At 41.5% G+C, this 22,111-nt stretch overlaps 1 protein-coding gene across 1 annotated transcript in view; it reads left to right on the plus strand.

The window, feature by feature from the left end:
- Positions 1-22,111, plus strand: part of CEP290 (centrosomal protein 290) — a 245,302-nt gene that overhangs the window by 101,260 nt on the left and 121,931 nt on the right. The window contains exons 25-29 of the mRNA XM_040344166.1: positions 4,112-4,285; positions 7,313-7,424; positions 12,512-12,717; positions 14,231-14,382; positions 20,161-20,272. Of these exons, the coding sequence (XP_040200100.1) occupies positions 4,112-4,285; positions 7,313-7,424; positions 12,512-12,717; positions 14,231-14,382; positions 20,161-20,272 (756 nt within the window). The remainder of the gene's footprint in view (positions 1-4,111; positions 4,286-7,312; positions 7,425-12,511; positions 12,718-14,230; positions 14,383-20,160; positions 20,273-22,111) is intronic.

The raw sequence follows: 22,111 nt of genomic DNA on the forward strand, positions 1-22,111 counted from the left end.
ATCCCTTAACTACCCCCATTTGTGAGGGTCAGGGTTTTTGTTTAAAGTCCCATGCAAATCAATGGGAAATGTATGTTCCCACATAACTTCTGTACGCCTGGAAATATTTCAATAATACCTGGTACACATATTACTTATATGCCAAATAATAATATATGACAGTTAAATTAACCCTTACCTTCACCCTTGTATAAAAGATGGGTATATTTTTATATTACTATGATTTTCCTCCCCAAAAGGTTAAGATAGGAAGACCGGGCAATGCCGGGTATTCAGCTAGTCTCCTGATAAAACAGAGCAATAGGGGACAAGCTGCATATGCTCAGTTTGGTGTGTATTGCAAGAGAGTTTTTTCTTTGTAGAGTGCATGTGATTAGCACAGGCCCAATCAGCATTGTCCAGACAGAGGGTCAGAGGTCCTGCAGTCTTATAGGACAATCGGGGGGGGTGAAAACTCCAAGCTTTAACCAGGAACTGATCGAGGTCACAACGCTGCTCTAACTTCTGATGAGGAAAGGTATTTAGCAGTTTATATTTACTAAAATAATTGCATTTCCATGTCCTGTCGGAGATCAGATATAGTGGATGCAGGGTCCTGGGTTTAGTAACACTTTAAGGTGTAACTAAAGGCAAAAAAATAAGTTTACCTTTTAGTTACACTTTAAGAGAGGCCTAGTCTGAAAGTGGAAGCTGCAAGGTTGTTTATACCTAATATGATTGGAAATGATCTGCTGGGACATTTGCTTGAGAAATATATTGTTGCATTCTTTTTTCCTTTTAACGCATAGGCACTGTCATTTGTTTTGTGTGTGTGTATAGTATGGCCATTAAGACAAAGGGCTGTTCTAAAAGCTGCTTGTAGCAGTCGCATATAAAAATATCTGATTTGGTTGGTGGCGCAGTGTACTCCAGAATAAATGAAATTATTGCTATAGCGTGGCAGCTCTCTACTGCCCACTGAAGTCCCCAGTGACAAGTGTAGACAGGTGCTTCTACCTGGTCTCAAAGGGAAAGGTGATGACCAATATTTAAAAATTCTAATGATTGTCATTATGCAATACATATTGGGCAATTTTATGCACATCATGCTCTAGTGAAGTACTTCTGTCACTATGCATCCTTTTATTCACTCTTCTTTTATCCAGAAAATGTTGTGTGTTGTAAGAATGGTCCTTAACCACTTCATATGACGTCCTCGACTTTGTGCGGTGATATATGAATGATGCCTGCAGCTACAGGCATCATTCAGATATCGCCGTCTTCAGCCAGCAATTCTCTGCACGATGAGAATGATCAACGCGGCAGTTGCACTGCTTGATTGTTCTTATAGTCAGCGGGAGGGGATGTCCCCCCCCTTTTCCCGCCGCCATCCAGTGCTTCTCCGGGCTCTCCAGCCCCATCGGGGGCCCGGAGAACGAATTGGCCGGCAACGGCTGGGAAGCATAGAGATGACTGGTGACCAGATGGTCACCAGTAATCTTTATGACTGTCGGAGGCCCGGGCGCAACGTTATGACGTCACGCCCAGGTACCCGGAAGTAAACAAAGCTGCAATCGCGACTGTCGACATGAGATTGTGAATTATTTTTTCACAATCTCGTGCTTGTAAGCCTGGAGGAGAGATGTGGACCTGTCACAGTGATTTTCCTATTACAAGGGATGTTTACATTCCTTGTAATAGGAATAAAAGTGATCTAAAAAAGAAAAAAAGTGTAAAAATAAAATAATGAAGTAAAATAAAAATTATTATTATTTTTAAACGCCCCTGTCCCCAATAGCTCACGCTCAGAAGCGAACACGCATGTAAGTCCCACCCACATATGTAAACGCTGTTCAAACCCCACATGTGAGGTATCGTCGCGTGCGTTAGAGCGTGTGCAACAATCCTAGCACTAGACCTACTCAAAAACAATAACCTATAAAAAAAAAATTAAAGCGTTGACCTATGGAGATTTTTAAGTACCGAAGTTTGGCGCCATTCCATGAGTGTGCGCAATTTTAAAGCGTGACATGTTAGGTATCTATTTACTCAGCGTAACATCATCTTTCACATCATACAAAAATTGGGCTAACTTTACTGTTTTGTTATTTTTTTAATTAATGAAACCATTTTTTTCCCCCCAAAAAAAGGCATTTGAAAAATTATTGCGCAAATACCGTGCGAGGGAAAAAAAGTTACAATGACCGCCATTTTATTTCCTAGGGTGTTTGCTAAAAAAAATATATAATGTTTGGGGGTTCTGATTAATTTTATAGCAAAAAAAAATGTGATTTTTACATGGAGAGAAGTGCCAAAATAGGACCGGTGGGCAAGTGGTTAAACTTTGTGAAATTGGATTGAGCGCATCTTTATATACTCTATATCCTAGTATTTTCTCAGTTTTCAGAGACCTTCAGGGCACATTATATTTGAACTACTGTGGTTGCCAGAAGGAATAGGATTATTTATTGAGGGAATTAGTTTTGTTTATCTGCAATATATATTTTCTCCACAGCTGCAATAAACCCTGGGGCCCTTCACCATATGTTATGTTTATATATAGTCCCTTTTTCTTTTTGTTTAGTAGTATTGCTTTACATCTATAACAGCCTTTTTAACACATAGGAAATAACTTTCCCGTCTCTGCTTAAAATGTACTATATCAACAATTCATGATACATTAGCGTGATGGTCAATGGCAAGAATCCTCCTTACACTTGTGGTCATTGGGAAGCATATAGATAGCCAAAAAGATAAATGGTGTCAGAGAGGCAGAAATTGCGCATTTTTCAAGGAACCGCTGGCAACCCATAGCTGAATCCTAGGGTTTCATGGAACCCTGGTTAAGAAACCGTGATCTATATGAACACCTCTGCTCTGACCAATGATTTGTATTGCAGGCCATCTTTTAGTCGGATCACTTGCATGCGCACTGTTGCATTAAGCATTTATTTTTATTTATTTTAAATTGGTTTTAAAGGCATACGTTTTTTTTTTTTTTTTTTTATTCTAAATAGGTTCCTTTAAGCTAGTGCATTGTTGATTCGCTTACCTTTTCCTTCGATTTCCCTTCTAAATGTTTTTTTTTTCTTTGTTTTCTTTGTCTGAATTTCTCACTTCCTGTTTCTCCTCAGTACCTGTCCTGGCTAACCCCCAGCCAGAACGGCTCAGATCATGGGGGCAAGCTTACTGAGAAGAAACAGGAAGTGAGAAATTCAGACAAAGGGAAAAAAAAACATTTAGAAGGGAAATCAAAGGAAAATGTTAGTGAACCAACAATGCACTAGCTTAAAGGAACCTATTTAGAAAATAAAAAACACAATTTTATAACCCCTTTAAGGTTAAAAAAAAACTTCCAGTTGCTGTTTATCCCCCTGCCCCTCCTAAACACTACCTGAGTCCTGTATACATTCAGCAATGCAGCCTTCTCTCCTCTCTCCTTGCTCCCACAGGCTTGTGAGAGGGAGTAACATTTCACAGAGCAGGTAGTGTAAGTGTAGTGTAAAAAAAAAATGAAACTTTAGGTGCTTTTAACTTAAGGGGTTGTAGAGGTACATTTTTTTTTTGTTTCCCTAAATAGCTTCCTTTACCTTAGTGCAGTCCTCCTTCACTTACCTCATCCTTCCATTTTGCTTTTAAATGTCCTTATTTCTTCTGAGAAATCCTCACTTCCTGTTCTTCTGTCTGTAACTACACACCGTAATGCAAGGCTTTCTCCCTGGTGTGGAGAAAGCCTCTTGAGGGGGGAGGGGGCGAGCAGGAGTGTCAGGACGCCCACTAACACACAGCTCCTTTCTCTATCTGCAAAGTAGAGAGCGTCCTGACTCTCCTGCTCGCCCCCTCCCCCCTCAAGAGGCTTTCTTCACACCAGGAAGAAAGCCTTGCATTACTGTGTGGAGTTACAGACAAGAGAACAGGAAGTGAGGATTTCTCCGAAGAAATAAGGACATTTAAACGCAAAATGGAAGGATAAGGTAAGTGAAGGAGGACTGCACTAAGGTAAAGGAAGCTATTTAGGAAAACATTTGTTTACCATTACAACCTCTTTAATATTGACATTCACATGCTTGATCACTATAAGAAACACATTTGGTATTAAAGAATTTACTTTTTTTTCCCCTCTCTCCAACAGGAAATCGCTGCTTTCAAAATGGCGGCTTTACAAAAAGCCCTGGATGACAGTGTACCCTTTTCAGAGTTGGAAATGGCCAATAAACAGTACTATGATCTAACTGCCAAATATAGAGATATGCTGCAGAAGGATAATCTGCTTGTACAAAGGACAGCAAATTTAGAGCATTTGGAGGTAACTTGTGCATCCACCATATAAGAATAATGACAACCTGCAGACCAATATTACTTCTGCCTCTATACAAAGAAAAAGAGCCGCTGCTCCAGGTGTATGCTGACAACCTGAGGCCCCTGGCCCGCCTCCGTGGGAAACCTGTAAGAAAAGAAATGGCTGCACATCAGGGACCACGTACGTACGTACGTACGTACGTACGTACGTACGTGACCTCGTGTTGGTGTCTTTGGTGTTATCACGTTGAACAATAAAAGGCAAATCAGAATTCCTGGATGTGCAGCCATTTTTTTTCTTGCACATTACTTCTGCCCCGCTTATGTAAATCTTGAAGGCATATTTACAGCGAGAGCTGGCAACACATATTATACTTTCTAAACTGGCCTTGTATTGTAAATTTCTCTTTTCATAAACCACAAACATTCTTTGTCTAGTGTCTAGGGTAGGAAGAGGGTAGCTTCAAGGGGAAATATTTTTTTCTTTATTGTTTCTTATATGGTTTTCTATAAACAAAAGAATTTTCAGCAACAGAACTAAAGGGAGGAAAGGGGCACAGGGTCTCCTGGAAAGACGTTCTGTAGCTCAATAAAACAAATCCAAAATGATTTGTGTTTGCTGGCGGTCATTTAAAAAAGGACCATTTACTGGTGGCTATCCAAAATAATGCACCTTCTGGTGGCCATATAAAACAAGGCACTTTACCAGTGGTCATATAAAACAGGGCACTTTTACCAGTGGCCATATCAAAAAAGGGCACCTTACCTGTGGCCATATCAAAAAAGGCACCTTACCTGTGGCCATATCAAAAAGGCACCTTACCTGTGGCCATATCAAAAAAGGGCACCTTACCTGTGGCCATATCAAAAAAGGCACCTTACCTGTGGCCATATCAAAAAAGGCACCTTACCTGTGGCCATATCAAAAAAGGCACCTTACCTGTGGCCATATCAAAAAGGCACTTTACCTGTGGCCATATCAAAAAGGCACCTTACCTGTGGCCATATCAAAAAGGCACCTTACCTGTGGCCATATCAAAAAGGCACCTTACCTGTGGCCATATCAAAAAGGCACCTTACCTGTGGCCATATCAAAAAGGCACCTTACCTGTGGCCATATCAAAAAGGCACCTTACCTGTGGCCATATGAAAAAGGCACCTTACCTGTGGCCATATGAAAAAGGCACCTTACCTGTGGCCATATGAAAAAGGCACCTTACCTGTGGCCATATCAAAAAGGCACCTTACCTGTGGCCATACAAAAAAAGGGCACTTTACCAGTGGCCATATCAAAAAGGCACCTTACCTGTGGCCATATCAAAAAGGCACCTTACCTGTGGCCATATCAAAAAGCCACCTTACCTGTGGCCATATCAAAAAGCCACCTTACCTGTGGCCATATCAAAAAGGCACCTTACCTGTGGCCATATCAAAAAGGCACCTTACCTGTGGCCATATCAAAAAGGCACCTTACCTGTGGCCATATCAAAAAGGCACCTTACCTGTGGCCATATCAAAAAGGCACTTTACCTGTGGCCATATCAAAAAGGCACTTTACCTGTGGCCATATCAAAAAAGGGCACTTTACCTGTGGCCATATCAAAAAGGCACCTTACCTGTGGCCATATCAAAAAGGCACTTTACCTGTGGCCATATCAAAAAGGCACCTTACCTGTGGCCATATCAAAAAGGCACTTTACCTGTGGCCATATCAAAAAGGCACTTTACCTGTGGCCATATCAAAAAGGCACCTTACCTGTGGCCATACAAAAAAAGGGCACTTTACCAGTGGCCATATCAAAAAGGCACCTTACCTGTGGCCATATCAAAAAAGGCAAGTTACCTGTGGCCATATCAAAAAAGGCAAGTTACCTGTGGCCATATCAAAAAGGCACCTTACCTGTGGCCATATCAAAAAGGCACCTTACCTGTGGCCATATCAAAAAGGCACTTTACCTGTGGCCATATCAAAAAGGCACTTTACCTGTGGCCATATCAAAAAGGCACTTTACCTGTGGCCATATCAAAAAGGCACTTTACCTGTGGCCATATCAAAAAGGCACTTTACCTGTGGCCATATCAAAAAGGCACTTTACCTGTGGCCATATCAAAAAGGCACTTTACCTGTGGCCATATCAAAAAGGCACCTTACCTGTGGCCATACAAAAAAAGGGCACTTTACCAGTGGCCATATCAAAAAGGCACCTTACCTGTGGCCATATCAAAAAGGCACTTTACCTGTGGCCATATCAAAAAGGCACCTTACCTGTGGCCATATCAAAAAAGGCAAGTTACCAGTGGCCATATCAAAAAGGCACCTTACCTGTGGCCATATCAAAAAGGCACTTTACCTGTGGCCATATCAAAAAGGCACTTTACCTGTGGCCATATCAAAAAGGCACCTTACCTGTGGCCATATCAAAAAGGCACTTTACCTGTGGCCATATCAAAAAGGCACTTTACCTGTGGCCATATCAAAAAAGGGCACTTTACCTGTGGCCATATCAAAAAGGCACTTTACCTGTGGCCATATCAAAAAAAGGCACCTTACCTGTGGCCATATCAAAAAGGCACCTTACCTGTGGCCATATCAAAAAGGCACCTTACCTGTGGCCATATCAAAAAGGCACCTTACCTGTGGCCATATCAAAAAAGGCAAGTTACCAGTGGCCATATCAAAAAGGCACCTTACCTGTGGCCATATCAAAAAATTGGCACTTTACCAGTGGCTATATAAAAAAAAAAAAAAGGCACCTTACCTGTGGCCATATCAAAAGGATAGCATGCTCCCTTTAGTAGCTCATTTCATGTTGTTTTTTTACAATACAAATCCCTAAACTGGTTTTCCAATAAAGGAGATGGATCCTGTAAAATTGTCATTAGTCACGTGTGACTAGGTAAGCATGATTTCTAAATACAGCCCTGAGAACCCTTATATAAAATATTTTCATATATACAGCTTTAGGGTAAATGAACTGTATATGGTGTCCCTGAGAAAAGGAGAGTAATTTAATTTTATGGTTCCTTCCAACAGCATGAAAATACATCCTTAAGATCGCAGATCACTTCTTATATTGGAGAACTGGAAATCACTAAAGAAAAACTGAATACACTTGAGCAAGCCTGGGAACACATAGGTGCATTGGGTATGTACAGTCGATTTCATACATAGAGGACTTTGATTCAATGCACAGAATTGTGATGTAGTCCATAGTAGATACTCATAAATCAATATTCTGAATACTGTAAGCTGCACAGTGATTTCTTAGTGGGCACTGTGTGTTCTGTACTTCAAAGCCGTTTACTCTGTTAGGAAAAAATACACGAAAAAGCTCTTTGCCTATATTGGCTTAAACTTTTAAGTTGTTGAGGTCATTTTAGACCTAGAATAGCCCAGGATAACCCTTCCTATTCCCAGCATGATTTTGTTATTTGCTAATGTCCTAAGAGGTAGGATATTTTTTCTTCAGCTCTGCTGAAAAAAGTCTAATGCCTCATACATTGGCGTGCGCATAGGGTGTGCCAGGTGTGCCTGGGCACACCCTAATGACCTTGTGTGGTGCACATTGTACCGAAAAATACTACATTAAACTGGCACTAACGCACAGAAAAATACAGCATTAAACGGCACGTAACACACCAAAATATACTACTTTAAACATGCACTAATGCACAGAAATATGCTGCATTAAACGTGCAGTAACACACTGGAATATAGTGCGTTAAACATGCAGTAATGCACAGAAATATACCCCCAATATTTTACCAAAGCTCCCTAATGGGGCTCCAAAAGAAAAAAATACTGACACTGTCCTCTGCCCTACTGACACCGTCCACCGCTCTGCTGACACCATCAGTATACTGTATATACACATGCAAATATGTTTGAGCTTTGGGGTGCACACCCTTATGCACACCTATGGCCTCATAACACACCATCAGTTTTTTTGACAGGAAAACCATGTTTTTTTTTTTTTTTCAGAAGGAAAACGGCTCAAACTTGTCTTGCATACACACGGTCAAGAACGCGGTGACGAGCCGATATCGATGAAGTTCAATAGGCAGTTCGGCTCTTCTGCTTGATTCTGAGCATGTCGCGAAAATTGAGATCCTGCTCTCAATCTTTTCTTGGCAGGAATTCTCACAGAAAAAAGTGCGATTGAGCATACACACGGTCGGAATTCCTGACAAAAAGCTCACATCACACTTTTCTTGTCAGGAAAACTGACTGTGTGTACAAAGCATTATTCTCTTATTTTGCTTTTTTGCTTTTTTTTTATCTTCTTTAGATTACTTGTTACACTGCTGCCTATGCTGTTCTTTATATATCTGCTATCCAGATAGGCTCTGTATAATGGCAATTTCAAGACCTGAGTATACTCTGTTGTTAAACTGTGGTGCACTTTTCAGGTCCAGAGCCATGGTACATCCACATGTGTGATCCCGTCTCTGAAAACTCACTTTGTGAGTAGGGCCTGTTAGACTGAGGCTGGGTGCCTCTCACATTTCCCACCCCTGCCAGTTTTCACTACTGCGTGTGTGTCCGTTGGTGAAGTGTTGCATGCTACATGTTCTCCCACCATTTACCGTAAAGTAAGCATCATCCAGCAGTTGCTAGAGCTTTGCCAAGTACCCGAACTCTCATCTATGACTTATTTTTACAGCTCATCTGCAGTGACTTGGTCACCTTCAGCCATCTGACCCGTCTCAGCCCCAAATGTTTGGGTTTCTGTGTACCTGGGACCTTGCCTGACACTGTGGGTCTAGTTGTATCACCACAATGTGGCCATAGCATGTCTGTACATAGACAAAGTGGGGTCAGTCCTGCCATTGGGGTTTTTTGTGAATTCATCTGGTTGTATGGGAAGCTTTATATAATGCAAAAAATCTGTGTTGCACTTTTCCTCAAAATGTAAGACTAAGGAGAACATTTACAACCACACACTCACCTGATGTGGACTCTATCCTGAACACTCCAATATATAAAATAAAAATAACATCAAATCCAAAACGTGATAAAGACCTGTATTCAAAGTACAATTTCAGCAATCACAAGAATATAATAAATAAAGGGACCTTCAAGTGTGAGGAAATCTCATACAGATCGTGATAAAGTCCTGTGTACATTGGAAAATGTCCCCAAGTTCATCCAGTGGTGCAACACAAAATTGAAAAGGATCTTCAAAAAAAAAAAAAACACTCTACTAATTCCAGTTCCTTAAAAGGGTTGTAAAGGTTTGTTATTTAGAAAATAAATAGGTTCCTTTCAAGCTAGTGCATTGTTGGTTCACTTACCCCTTTCCTTCGATTTCCCTTCTAAATGTTTTTTTTCTTTGTTTTCTTTGTCTGAATTTCTCACTTCCTGTTCCTCCTCAGTAAGCTGTTCTGGCTGACTAACCCCCATGGATGATGGTGGCAAGCTTACTGAGGAGAAACAGGAAGTGAGGAATTCAGACAAAGAAAAAAAAACATTTAGAAGGGAAATGGAAGGAAAAGGTTAGTGAACCAACAATGTCCTAGCTTAAAGGAACCCATTTAGAAAATAAAAAACAAACCTTTACAACCCCTTTAAAGTGTGCACTCCACCACTGTGCATTTCAGATGTGCCCTCACTTTCCCAGATGGACCCCAACAACATATATGAGGTCATAGACCGCTTTAGATTACACAGAACTTTCCACAGCAACTTTACTAATTTCTTCTCCTCCTCAACAGCAAAAGTTATTGCTCTTAAAAAGAAACACCCTTAATTAGAGATTTGAAGATCCATTTACATTGCAACATGTAAACATTAGCTTCTCATTAGATAGCACTGCTCCTGTCACTTTATGGGAATGCTTGTAAGCCTGCAGTGAATTCCGCCCAGCATGATGATGTCATGATCCCGCCCACTAACACATTGCATCCAATGCAGATCTTCTCAAAGGTAGCGAGCTACCTTTGAGAGAGCCTGTATTTTGATGCAATGCATCAGGTGGATGGGGCTGTGATGTCACCATGCTGGGTGGAATTCACTGCTTACAAAGCATTCCCCCGACAATAAAAGGAAGCGGTGCTATGTAATGAGAAGTCAGTGTTTACATTTTGTAATGTAGATGGATCTTTTATCTCTCAAATGTGTTGGTATATTACCCTACGAATGCTTTCTTCTCTTCATGAGCATTAACTTTTGCTCAAGAAAAGAGAAGAAATTGGTAAAGATGCTGTGGAAAGTGCCTGGAACTCTGTGTAATCTCCCTTTTGAAGTAAAAGATTTTTTGTCTTGTAATTTGTAGAAATTGTACTTTGAACTTAGGACTTTATCACTAATTGGATTTGATATTTTTTTTTTTTGTATTTTTGAAATTATGTATTTGTGATCATTTATATTTTGCTTTTATTCTATTTTATTTTATATATTGAAGTGTTCACATTTCGAATCCATAGGAGAAGGCTGTGTGAATGTGTTTTTTTTTTTTTTTTAATTTTCAGAGTTTGCCTTTCAGGCATTTGGGTGTAGAGAGTGCCCCCTTAAATATTTAGGGTAATTTCTTGGCCCTTTCACGCTCCCAAGTTATGCCCTCTGCTTTCCCTCGTGCTACCACACTAATTGCTACAGCTCCCCCAGTTCCTTTTGGATTTCCCACAGAACTGGACCCCTTGCTCCAGAGAGTCAGCTAGGGCACCCCATTTGGGTCACCTTTCTGTATCACTTTACCTTCCCTTAAACATTGCTAATTCCCCTGTGGTACCTGGTACCCTTCAGTTTCTCACTAGCTTAGGTGGAGTGTACCCTTCTGCCAAGAGTCATTCCCTCTGCTGCCTACCTTGAGCATCAGGTTAATTCTCTCTGCCCTCCCTCTGGTCGTAATGGTAGCTTTCCCTATATTGTAGGGAGCTGGGTTCCTATCGAGACTTGGATTTGGGTGCCAGTCTTTTAATGACTTGTGAGGTCAAGACCGTTCCCAGCTCTCTCCTTGGGCCTGTTAACGGCTGTTGCTGTGTTGCCCACTTCTCAGTTGGGCTGCTTTTGGACATCACTACTGTATTCAAAATCCTGTGCTTCTCAATGAATAGGAAAGGAAATATTTTTGTATTCACCTTAAATTTATCTTCTGAGGGCCAGATTCTCGTAGATCAGCGTATCTATGAGCGGGGCATAGCGTATGCCATTAACACTACGCCGCCGCAACTTACTGGAGCAAGTGCCGTATTCTCCAAGCACTTGCTCCGTAATTTGCGGCGGCGTAATCTAAATGGCCCGGCGTATCCCCGCGTAAATCAAAGGGGGCAGCTTGTATTTAAATTAAGCGCGCCCCCGTTGGTTGCGACGTGAACGTAATTAACTCACAGCCCTATTCGCGACGAGTTGCGTAAACAACGGAAAAACCCGACGCTGTCCCGACGGCCATACTTAACATGGCATACGGCGGACCGACGTAAGGTTACCCCTCATATAGCAGGGGTAACCTTACGCTTACGGAAACGACGTAAACTACAGCGAAGCGCCGCAAAAACGTTCGGGAATCGGCGTATTCGGCTCATTTGCATATGCGACGCTGAAATCGACGTAAAAGCCACCTAGCGGCCAGCGTAGTATTGCATTTAGGATCCGACGGTGTAAGTGACTTACACCAGTCGGATCCTAGCCTAATTCTGGCGTATCTTGTTTTGAGAATACAAAACAATGATACGCCGGCGGGATTTTCGAATTACGCCGGTGTATCTGTAGATACACCGGCGTAATTCTTTTGAAAATCTGGCCCTGAGAGTCTATTGAGGGACACAGGTCCCACCCCTCTTTACTTTATGCTCATGCTTTTTTATACTGCTCTCTACAAACTGAGGCATGTTGGGTGGAGGAGAAGTTGTCCTGGGGGTGGCCTACAATTTTTCTGTTTCAGTGTTCAATTTTTCTGTAGGCAGCCATATAACCCCTGTTTCTGAATTGCTGTGTCCCTCAATGGGGTCTCAAGAAATTGGTTTTACAGTGGGAACAAAAATCCTACTTTTGTCTAGACTAGGTAAGTAATTTATCCCCTTTGTTAGACCATCCCTACAAGGAATTATGCAGCGTATACATTTGTTTTTTATCTTTCAAACGTCATACAGTATATGCAATCGGAACAAAAGCAGAGGGAAAACTATCAAGGAAAATAACAGAATCAAATTGGAAATTTTATCCCATATCGTATTTTAATTGTCTTGTGAAAGATTGAAAAAAAATAATTCACTCCCTAATGTTTTCCTATAGGAGGCAATTCTGCAATGGATAAAGCTGTTAAAGCGATTACCAATAATGAAATAGTGTCCATTTCCAAAAAAATCACAATGCTGGAAATGAAAGAGCTAAATGAAAGACAAAGAGCCGAGCATTCCCAGAAAATGTATGAACACTTGAGAACTACCTTGAAACAAGTGGAAGAACGTAACTTTGAACTGGAGTTCAAGTTTGCTGAGGTAAGAACTTTTTGGCCTTCTTTTCGAGTGAAGGTTGGGTACATGACAAGTTAATGTGCGCAAACGTATTTTCGTTCATACATTTTTATGGTCATTAAAGAGAAAGTAAACCTTGCGCGGGGGGGGGGGGCAAACTTTTCCCTTTTCTGCAAAGTAAAGGCATAGGGGCAGATCCTCGTACAGCGGCGCATTTATTTTTTTTTTTTTTTTTTTTTTTAATCCACAAAGAATCCGCGCCGTAAGTTACGGCAGTGTAGTGCATCTTTGGCGGCGTAATGGCGCGGAATTCAAATGGCTGTGATGGGGGCGTGTTTTATGTAAATACGTCGTGACCCGACGTAAACGTCGTTTTTTTTTTTTTTTTTTTTTAGCTGCGCATGCGCCGTCTGTGGGGGTATCCCAGTGCGCATGTTTGAAATTAACCCGGAACAAGCCAATGCTTCCGACGATGACGTCATTCTACGCAAATCCCTATTCGAGAACGACTTATGCAAACTACGTAAAAATTTCAAATTTCAAACTTAACATTGAGTACGCCTCATAACAGTATCTTTAACTATACGCCGGAAAAAGCCGAACGCAAACGACGTAAAAAAATGCGCCGGACGTACGTTCGCGGATCGCCGTAACTAGCGAATTTGCATACTCGACGCGGAATTCGACGGAAACGCCACCTAGCGGCAGCCGAAGAATTGCAGCTTAGATCCGACGGCGTACTAAGACGTACGCCTGTCGGATCTAGCCGAGATGCCGTCGTATCTTGTTTTGAAGATACAAAACAAAGATACGACGCGGAAAATTTGAAATTACGCGTCGTATCAAGAGATACGCCGGCGTAATACTTTTGTGGATCTGCCCCATAATGTGCTAGTATGCATTGCATACTATAATATACTATGATCTACTATAATATGTAAAATTCAAGTTTGTCTCTCTTCCTTTCCGGGGCCACGGACTCCGGCTGTGTGACTGTCCAGAGCCACGGGACGTCTCTCCTGCGCATGTGCGCGGGAGCCGCCAGTCACAGCACTCGCTCCTGAAGAAACTGCACAGACGGCCAATTCTTCAGATCGAATACAGTATACAGTAAATATCTCCTAAACTGTGCACGTTTAGGAGATATTTACCGTACCTATAGGTAAGCCTTATTCTAGGCTTACCTATAGGTCCACAAAGCTGGACATGGGCTTTTATCCTGATTTGGAGAGATATTGATGACCTTTGTAAGCCTGAGCCTAGGATTCAAATGACTGCTAAAGGAATGAAGGAATCTATTTGATTTTTAGGAGGCTCTTGCAAGCAACGCAAAGTAACTGCACTTGAGCACCCTTACCTTAAGCACTGTGAAGGCCAAGCCAGGTTCATATTAAAACACAAAAAGAATGGTGCTATGTTACTAAAGAATGTAGGTGTCTATCACTGCTCCTGCACTAGTTTTCTTTATTACGGAGAAAGCAGAGAATTGAGTCGTAGTTGCCAAACTGACTTTACATACTTCTTACTGTTTTCTTAGCTTACTAAAGTTAATCTTGAGGCACAAAAAGTGGAGCAAGCACTGAGAGATGAGCTTGCAAATAGTGTGAGTAAAGTAGTGTATGAAGCAGATCGGAGGAGAATACTCGAGCTGGAGAAGAGTGAAGCAGAACTCAAAGTGGAGGTCTCCAAGTAAGTGTGTGTGTTTGTTTATCTTCATTATTTGGAAATGGAACAGTGTAACATTAAGGAAAACTGGGAAATGTAAATATAAAGAACTCTGTTAATACCTAAATGCATATCCAAGTGGCACAAAATACATGATCAATTATAATTTTAGGTAACTTTTCTGCCATACATACTAACACGTTTTACATTTTACCTCCTGCTTGTTTACATACAGTACAGACCAAAAGTTTGGACACACCTTCTCATTCAAAGAGTTTTTTTTACATGACTATGAAAATTGTAGATTCACACTGAAGGCATCAAAACTATGAATTGACACATGTGGAATTATACATAACAAAAAAGTGTGAAACAACTGAAAATATATTTCATATTCTAGGTTCTTCAAAGTAGCCACCTTTTTGCTTTGATTACTGCTTGGCACACTCTTGGCATTCTCTTGATGAGCTTCAAGAGGTAGTCACCTGGCGCAGCACCCCATCACTTTCATTCTTGGACAAATAGCCCTTACACAGCCTGGAGGTGTGTTTGGGGTCATTGTCCTGTTGAAAAATAAATGATGGTTCAACTAAACGCAAACCGGATGGAATAGCATGCCGCTGCAAGATGCTGTGGTAGCCATGCTGGTTCAGTATGCCTTCAATTTTGAATTGAAGGAAAAGCACCCCCACACCATCACACCTCCTCCTCCATGCTTCACGGTGGGAACCAGGCATGTAGAGTCCATCCGTTCACCTTTTCTGCGTCGCACAAAGATACGGGGGTTGGAACCAAAGATCTCAAGTTTGGACAGATTTCCACTGGTCTAATGTCCATTCCTTGTGTTCTTTAGCCCAAACAAGTCTCTTCTGCTTGTTGCCTTTCTTTAGCAGTGGTTTCCTAGCAGATATTCTACCATGAAGGCCTGATTCACACAGTCTCCTCTTAACAGTTCTAGAGATGTGTCTGCTGCAAAAGGTGGCTACTTTGAAGAACCTAGAATATGAAATATATTTTCAGTTGTTTCGCACTTTTTTGTTATGTATAATTCCACATGTGTTAATTCATAGTTTTGATGCCTTCAGTGTGAATCTACAATTTTCATAGTCATGAAAATAAAGAAAACTCTTTGAATGAGAAGGTGTGTCCAAACTTTTGGTCTGTACTGTATATGCTCTGGATGTGGTAAGTAAAAAAAACGGCATAATGCATAATCAGCCATTTAGTTGGCATTATAAGAGAGAAGGGGTCGACACAGATGCAAAATGTTATTTAGACTACTAATGCCCTGTCAAAACGATCGGAAATTCCGACAGCAAAAGTTAGATTTGAGATTTTGAACGGAAATTCCAACCGTGTGTATGCTCCATCGGACTTTTGTTGTCGGAATTTCCGCCAACAAAAGATTGAGGGCTGGTTCTCATATTTTCAGACGGAAAAAAATCCTATCATCTGTAGCAATTCCGACGCGCAAAACTCTGACGCATTCTCGAAAGCATTGAACGTCATAGTGTTGTACGTCACCGCGTTCTTGATGGTCGAAAGTTCAGAGAACTTTTGTGTGACCGTGTATATGCAAGCCAAGCTTGAGCAGAATTTCAAGTTTTTGGAAAATCCGATTGTGTGTACGTGGCATAAGAGCTCCATAGTAACTGCTCCCGGATTTTCGGAAATGTTATTGATTGCCTATTAAAAATGCATAGTGGTAAAGAAAAATGTTCTTTCTGTTCCATGGAGGAACACAAGAAGTCTTAAACATTTGGGTTATACAGGTGCCTACTGGAGAACTGGACACTTATAGACAGCTTTAGGCCAACCCAGGATAACCCCCATACTACCAGCAGATGAAAGACTTTTCTGCAGCTCTGCTGTGAACTTTTTTTTTTGTGAAAAAAAAAAAAAAAAAGATGTCCATCTTTTTCTTCAGTCTGGTCTCTTTTCGACACTATTGCTAGAGCTTATCTCTACAACAGAAACTATCTGGCATGGCCTATCCTGAGCTTTTTTTTTGGAGCTCCACGCCTGTACCCAGCTGAACTGGACATTATGGAGGTAGCCTGGAAGTTATCTTCAGGCAGTAGGTTCTGCGTAAGGACCTTTCCGAACCCCATTCTGATAACAAGCAATGAAGTGCTTTTCATGTGCAGAGCCATTGGCATTGCCTCAGTGCTTGCCCTCTGTCTGAAAAGTCACTCTGTGAGGAGGAGTAAGCCTAGGTTCACACTGCTGCGAATTCAAAATCGCGGTAAAATGCACGATTTTACTGCGATTTCGCGGCTGCGATTTTGCCGCGATTTCGGCCGCAATTTAATGTAAATCGCGGCCCGAAATCGCAAAAAGTAGTACAGGAACTACTTTTTGAAATCGCAGATGCGGCGTCGCACTGATTAGGACAGTGCCATTGCCGACAATTGCCGCCGATTTGAGATGCCATTTGACATGTCAAATCGCATCTTAAATCGTTCCAAATCGTACCCAGTGTGAACCAGGGCTAATACTGAGGAAAAGAAAGCTGACATCTTACAAATGTTGCTGCTCCTTCCAGTCATCAACATCTCCCTACTGCTACTTCTGCTTTGCAAAGAACAATATGGAACTGCAATCTTTAGTTCATGTCTGCTACCAGCCTGCAGTGACCACGGTCACCTCCATATTTCTACCCGCACTTGCTACCAGTCGTTGACTTTTATGAGGACATGGGGTTCAAACTTGTACCCAGAGTCTCTACTGTCAGAATACATAGATCAGCATTGCAGCCAGTTGGCTGAAAACCACTGACTAAAGAATTGTTCCACAGAAGCTGATCTAACGATTGGCTTCTTTTGACCCAGGAGGACTACACACAGGTTGCTTCTGAGCCTCCCAATTTATTATCTATGTGAACCCAGCTTTACTGCCCTGCGGTTGCAGCATGTCTTATTCCAGGCATGGGGAAACAGCCCTGCTATACCAGATGCTCTCAGCTTACACCTACTCAAAAGTCTTTTAGCCTTTGTGGACACTGGACAGCTTGCATCTCATCTTCTTGGAGCAGGAAGTGGTTTCCAGGGGCTACATGCAAAAGAATGGTTCAATGAGTTTTACTGCAACCCATTCATGATCCCTAAGCCCAAAGGGGACATCGGCCCCAACTTCATTCTCAAAACACTGAATGTATTTATTCAAGCTTTTTAATTCTGTAAGCTAAAACATTGTCTGTCATAGCCTCTTTTCACCAGAATAGTTTTTCTGCCCTCTGTGGACATCGAGGACACATAGCTACTTGCCCCCATTTTTCCTGCGCTCTAGCATTTCCTGTTGGCTCCCTGTACTTCCATTTTTTGGATCCTGACATTCTGCTCCTTCTCTTGAGGTGTTCACTACAAGCTGCTGGCCCCAGTGCTAGCCCTACTGAACTCCCAAAGCATCCCCATTGTAGGATATTTAGATAGAACCGAATGATGGGTTATCTAATCCTAGATACACACAGGTCAGTATTTATTTTTTCCCCCAGAAGTTTCAAATTCTCTGATCCTAGACTTGTACTCTTCAGTCCAGGAGTCGTCGCACTCTCAGCTTCTTTGTTCGAGTTTCATGGTAGGCCTCCATCAAGGCAGTGACATTTTCCCAGTTTCACTCCAGATTCCTACAACAAACATTTTCTCACAATGGAAGAAGCCAATCCTGTCTGATTTGTCTGACACCGAGGACCAGGTTGACACTGGTTAGGCCAAAGTCCTTTCTTACCATCTTTTGGAAAATACTTTCATTGGGTGCAATTCTGCCTGGCTGAGGAGGAGTCCTGCAGAAGCAAGAGAGACGGAGTGGTTCCTGTCTTTGGCATTACTTCACATTTCAGCCTTGTCTGTCGTTTACATCTTAGGTGTGGACAATTGGCAGGTAGAGTTCCTCAGCCAGCATCATCTTTGCCCAGGGGAGTGATTCCTATACCCAGAGCTGTCAAATATCTGTGTCACAGATGGGGGATTTAAAATGTGAGTCCTGCTGGCTTTACAGTTTAAAAACAAACTGATCTTTTGTCTCAAGGACCAATTTACTGTCTTGCTTCACCATTTCTGACTCGTAGACATATGGCAGTTAAAGCCACAGGGGCATCTCTGAATCGGTTATTTTTGTGATGCTTAAGGCTAGTAAGCCTATTTCCCACAAGGTCTGTCATAATACATGAAAGGTATACTTCGCCCTTCCATGCAGTAGGGTCCCCCCATGCGCTGCAAGAGTTAAATGCCTATGGTACCAGTTAAAAGGGCAGAAAATTGTACTCGCCTTTCCATAATTTTCCTTTCCTGGTGTATCTTCATGGCAGCATACAATGGGTTGTGGCTCCGCCCTTACAACCTGATAGGACTGGTTAACTATAAAACATTGTTTTTTGCTAGGAACAGAGGTAAACCAAATCCTCAATTCCTCTTGGTAACTGGAACCTTCATGATTGCTATTTTTATTTATTTTTATTTAATCTGGCTACAAACGACACCAGAATTTTTTACTTCCCCATCAACTCTGGTAGCCTGGCTGACTGGAAGAGATTGATCAAAGTTATATGATCGTTATGCTCATTGAATTATGCCCCTGCGTGGGTGAACGTTTGTCATGATGTTATACCTTTTCAATAAAAAGACATCACTTAAACTTCCACCCATGTCATGCCAATATAGCTGATATGGCCCACTGATCCTAAATAGTTTTCATCCAGGTGTGTGCTCAAAGCTTTTTACAGGCATCTTCTGCATGAGTGCACCCTTAAAAGGACTTCCGCTGTTCTCCCAAGACAGGTGCCATAGATTTTTAAGGCTTCAATAATGAAGATTGGGTACTTCTCCAGTACTAATCTTTTTCCTGGTCTGTAGGATTTTGCCTCCTTGTATCTACTTGCCACCTGTATGCTGGACCTTTCTTTCTGTTTTTTGTCAGATGATATTTACCCGGACCTGCTAGTGGTCACCCTTGAGATGGCTATATCCTGTCTACTCCCAAATAGTTTGGATCCATTTTCTGGTATCTTGCACCAGTTTTTTTTTTTTTTAAGGGGGATCCGCCAACCTTGGCTTCAGACATAATGCCCCTCTTGCCGTAACCGTGGGGAACACCGCTCTTGAAAATAATCAATTGACGCCTACTGACACATCCACCACAGAGTCGGCCTCCAATTTCAGAAAGGCTTCTTTAAAGGGTTGCTCCACATTTCTTTTGAATCTGCAGGGCTGTAATTTTCTGTAAAATCAACATGATTATCTGGAAATGTTGTGTACACAGAATGTGTACAGAACACCCCCCTGAAACATCATTTCCTGTTTGTGTGACAGGCTTACTGATTTTGCCAGAAATCTTTACCAAGATATAAGTCAGATTTTGGCATCCACTGCAACAACATTTTAATTTTTGGTAAGATACTCCCAATAGTAGATTATATCTAAAGGGGTACAGACCCTGCCACTTTCTTAAGAGTTCTGCAGGTGCAGCAGCTGGTTGATAATTATGAAACCACTCCCATTATACATGGGCTGGTTATTGCTGTTTTGCCTGGTCTTTGATTTATAATTAACCAATCCTATCAGGTTGTGGGAGCAGAGCCACAACCCATTGTATGTTGCCATGTACTCACCATAAGAACTTTTTTTTTGGATTATGCTGTTTGCCAATCTTTCTGTTGGCAGCAGTATTAACCAAAGGTTTAAGACTTCGGTGTCCTTCAAAAGCATTTTACGGTAAGAACAAAAATCCTTATCTTTGCCACTTTCATTTAGTAGTATTTTCTAGTATATATAATTTTCTATTTGTGCGTATGTTTTCCTTCACTAGATCACGCAGCCTTTCTGACATTGCCAAAGCACAAATCTCCACATTAGTTAACCGCCAGCAGTCAAGAGAAAAGGAAGTGGAGTCTCTGCGGAAACAAGTCTTGGATTTCCAGGTTGGCGCTTCAAATACCTTGTTATTTCTGCCTGGATCAAGCTCATGCTGATAAATGTGTTAAATGACATGTCTTGTTTGTATTTGCTGCAACAGCTGTCTTAAATTGGCACATGCAAAACATTGTTCATGGTCGGTAAATTCTTTAACTTATACTATGTTTTTTTCGTAAAAGTAATAAATACCTCACTCAATTTCATGCTGTTTTTGGAACTCGGATTCATCTTAGTAAAATAACTTTACAGATGTTACCTTCATAGCAGGATGCAATTTCTTTTTACTTTTTAATACAGCAAAATGTGTTATGGTCAGACTGCTTGCTGTAGATGCGTTTTTATATCCTTAATGCAAACGGTGCAACTTGCTTAGAAAAATGCAAAGTGCCTTTCTATAATAATGTGGATCTTTATAATCTCCATGTCAGTTATTGGCACAGAAAAATTTACTTCAGGTTCACAGTTAAAGAACACGTGAATTGGCTTACCTGTGATTTGTGATTGTTCCAACGACTGACACTCAGGCTGCAGATTGTACACTGAAGGAACATTGCCCTTATAATGGGGTCATCTATTTGCACAGGAAAAATATACCCTTCAATAGGGGTCCTCCAAGGCTTTGTCCTTGGACCCATCTATTCTCTATCTACACCTCTTTCCTTGGTTAGTTGATAATCTCTCTCATGGCTTCCAATGCCATCTCTATGCCGATGACACCAAAAATTGTCTCTGTACTCTTTAGCTTACCTTTCCAGTCACCTTGTTCACCCCTAACTTAATTGCATACATAACTGCATAGATATCATACCACTTTCTACAAATCAATCTTAAAAAAACTGAGCTCATAATGTGCTGTGCTATGCTTTGTGTAATCTTTTGATTCTAACCTCTCCTTTCAACTCCACATCCAGTCACTGACCAAATCTTGCTGCCTTTATCTCCATAATATTCCCATAATACGCCCCCTCTTAAAGGGTCACTAAAGGATTTTTTTTTTTTTTTTTAGCTAAATAGCTTCCTTTACCTTACTGCAGTCCTGGTTTCATGTCCTCATTGTTCGTTTTTGCTTGGATGTTGCTGTAATTCCTCTCTGTTCTGGACACTTCCTGGTTGTCTGTTTCCTGATCACCACAGTACTGGGAGATTTCTCACTGTGGTGACTAATCAAGGAGGTGTGATTACTGTGTGTCTATAACCCCTCAGCACCAATCCAGTTTCGTTTTGCAAAACCTTCACTGCCCTCTATTGGCTCTCTGGCTCTGTACATCAGAGAACCAGGAAACAACAGCAAAAACTAAACTGTAGGTACATTATATGATTGGTTTTTATCTATTTTGAATCATTTTTAAAAGGAATCAGTTAACTATTATGTCTCTATACCCTGTAAACAGTCATTTCAGCAAAACATTTTTTTTCCTTTAGTGACCCTTTAACCAATGACATTGCCAAGCTGCCAATTTACTTGTTGGATCTCATCTCAACTACTGCAACCCCCCCCCCCCCCTCACTGGCCTATCCCTACATAGTTTTTCCTATGGTTCATCATGAATGCTGCTGCTGCCAGACTCATCCCTCTTACCAGTTGCTTAGTTCCTAGCACCCCTCTTGGCCAATCCCTACATGGGCTTTGGATCACCCAATGAACGATTTTTAAAACAGCAACTTACAAAGCCATCCACAATTCCACCCTAGCTACTTGACCAGCCTCATCTCAAAATATTAACCAAACCATCCTTTTCCCCTATTCCCAAGACCCCTGTTCTCTAGCTAGCTGTCACCTCCTCTCATGTTCGCATTCATGGCTTCTCCAGAGCCTCTTCCATCCTCTGGAATTTCCTAGCCCA

The sequence above is a fragment of the Rana temporaria genome, chromosome 3 (genome assembly GCF_905171775.1).
Source record: "Rana temporaria chromosome 3, aRanTem1.1, whole genome shotgun sequence".
Lineage (NCBI taxonomy): Eukaryota > Metazoa > Chordata > Amphibia > Anura > Ranidae > Rana > Rana temporaria.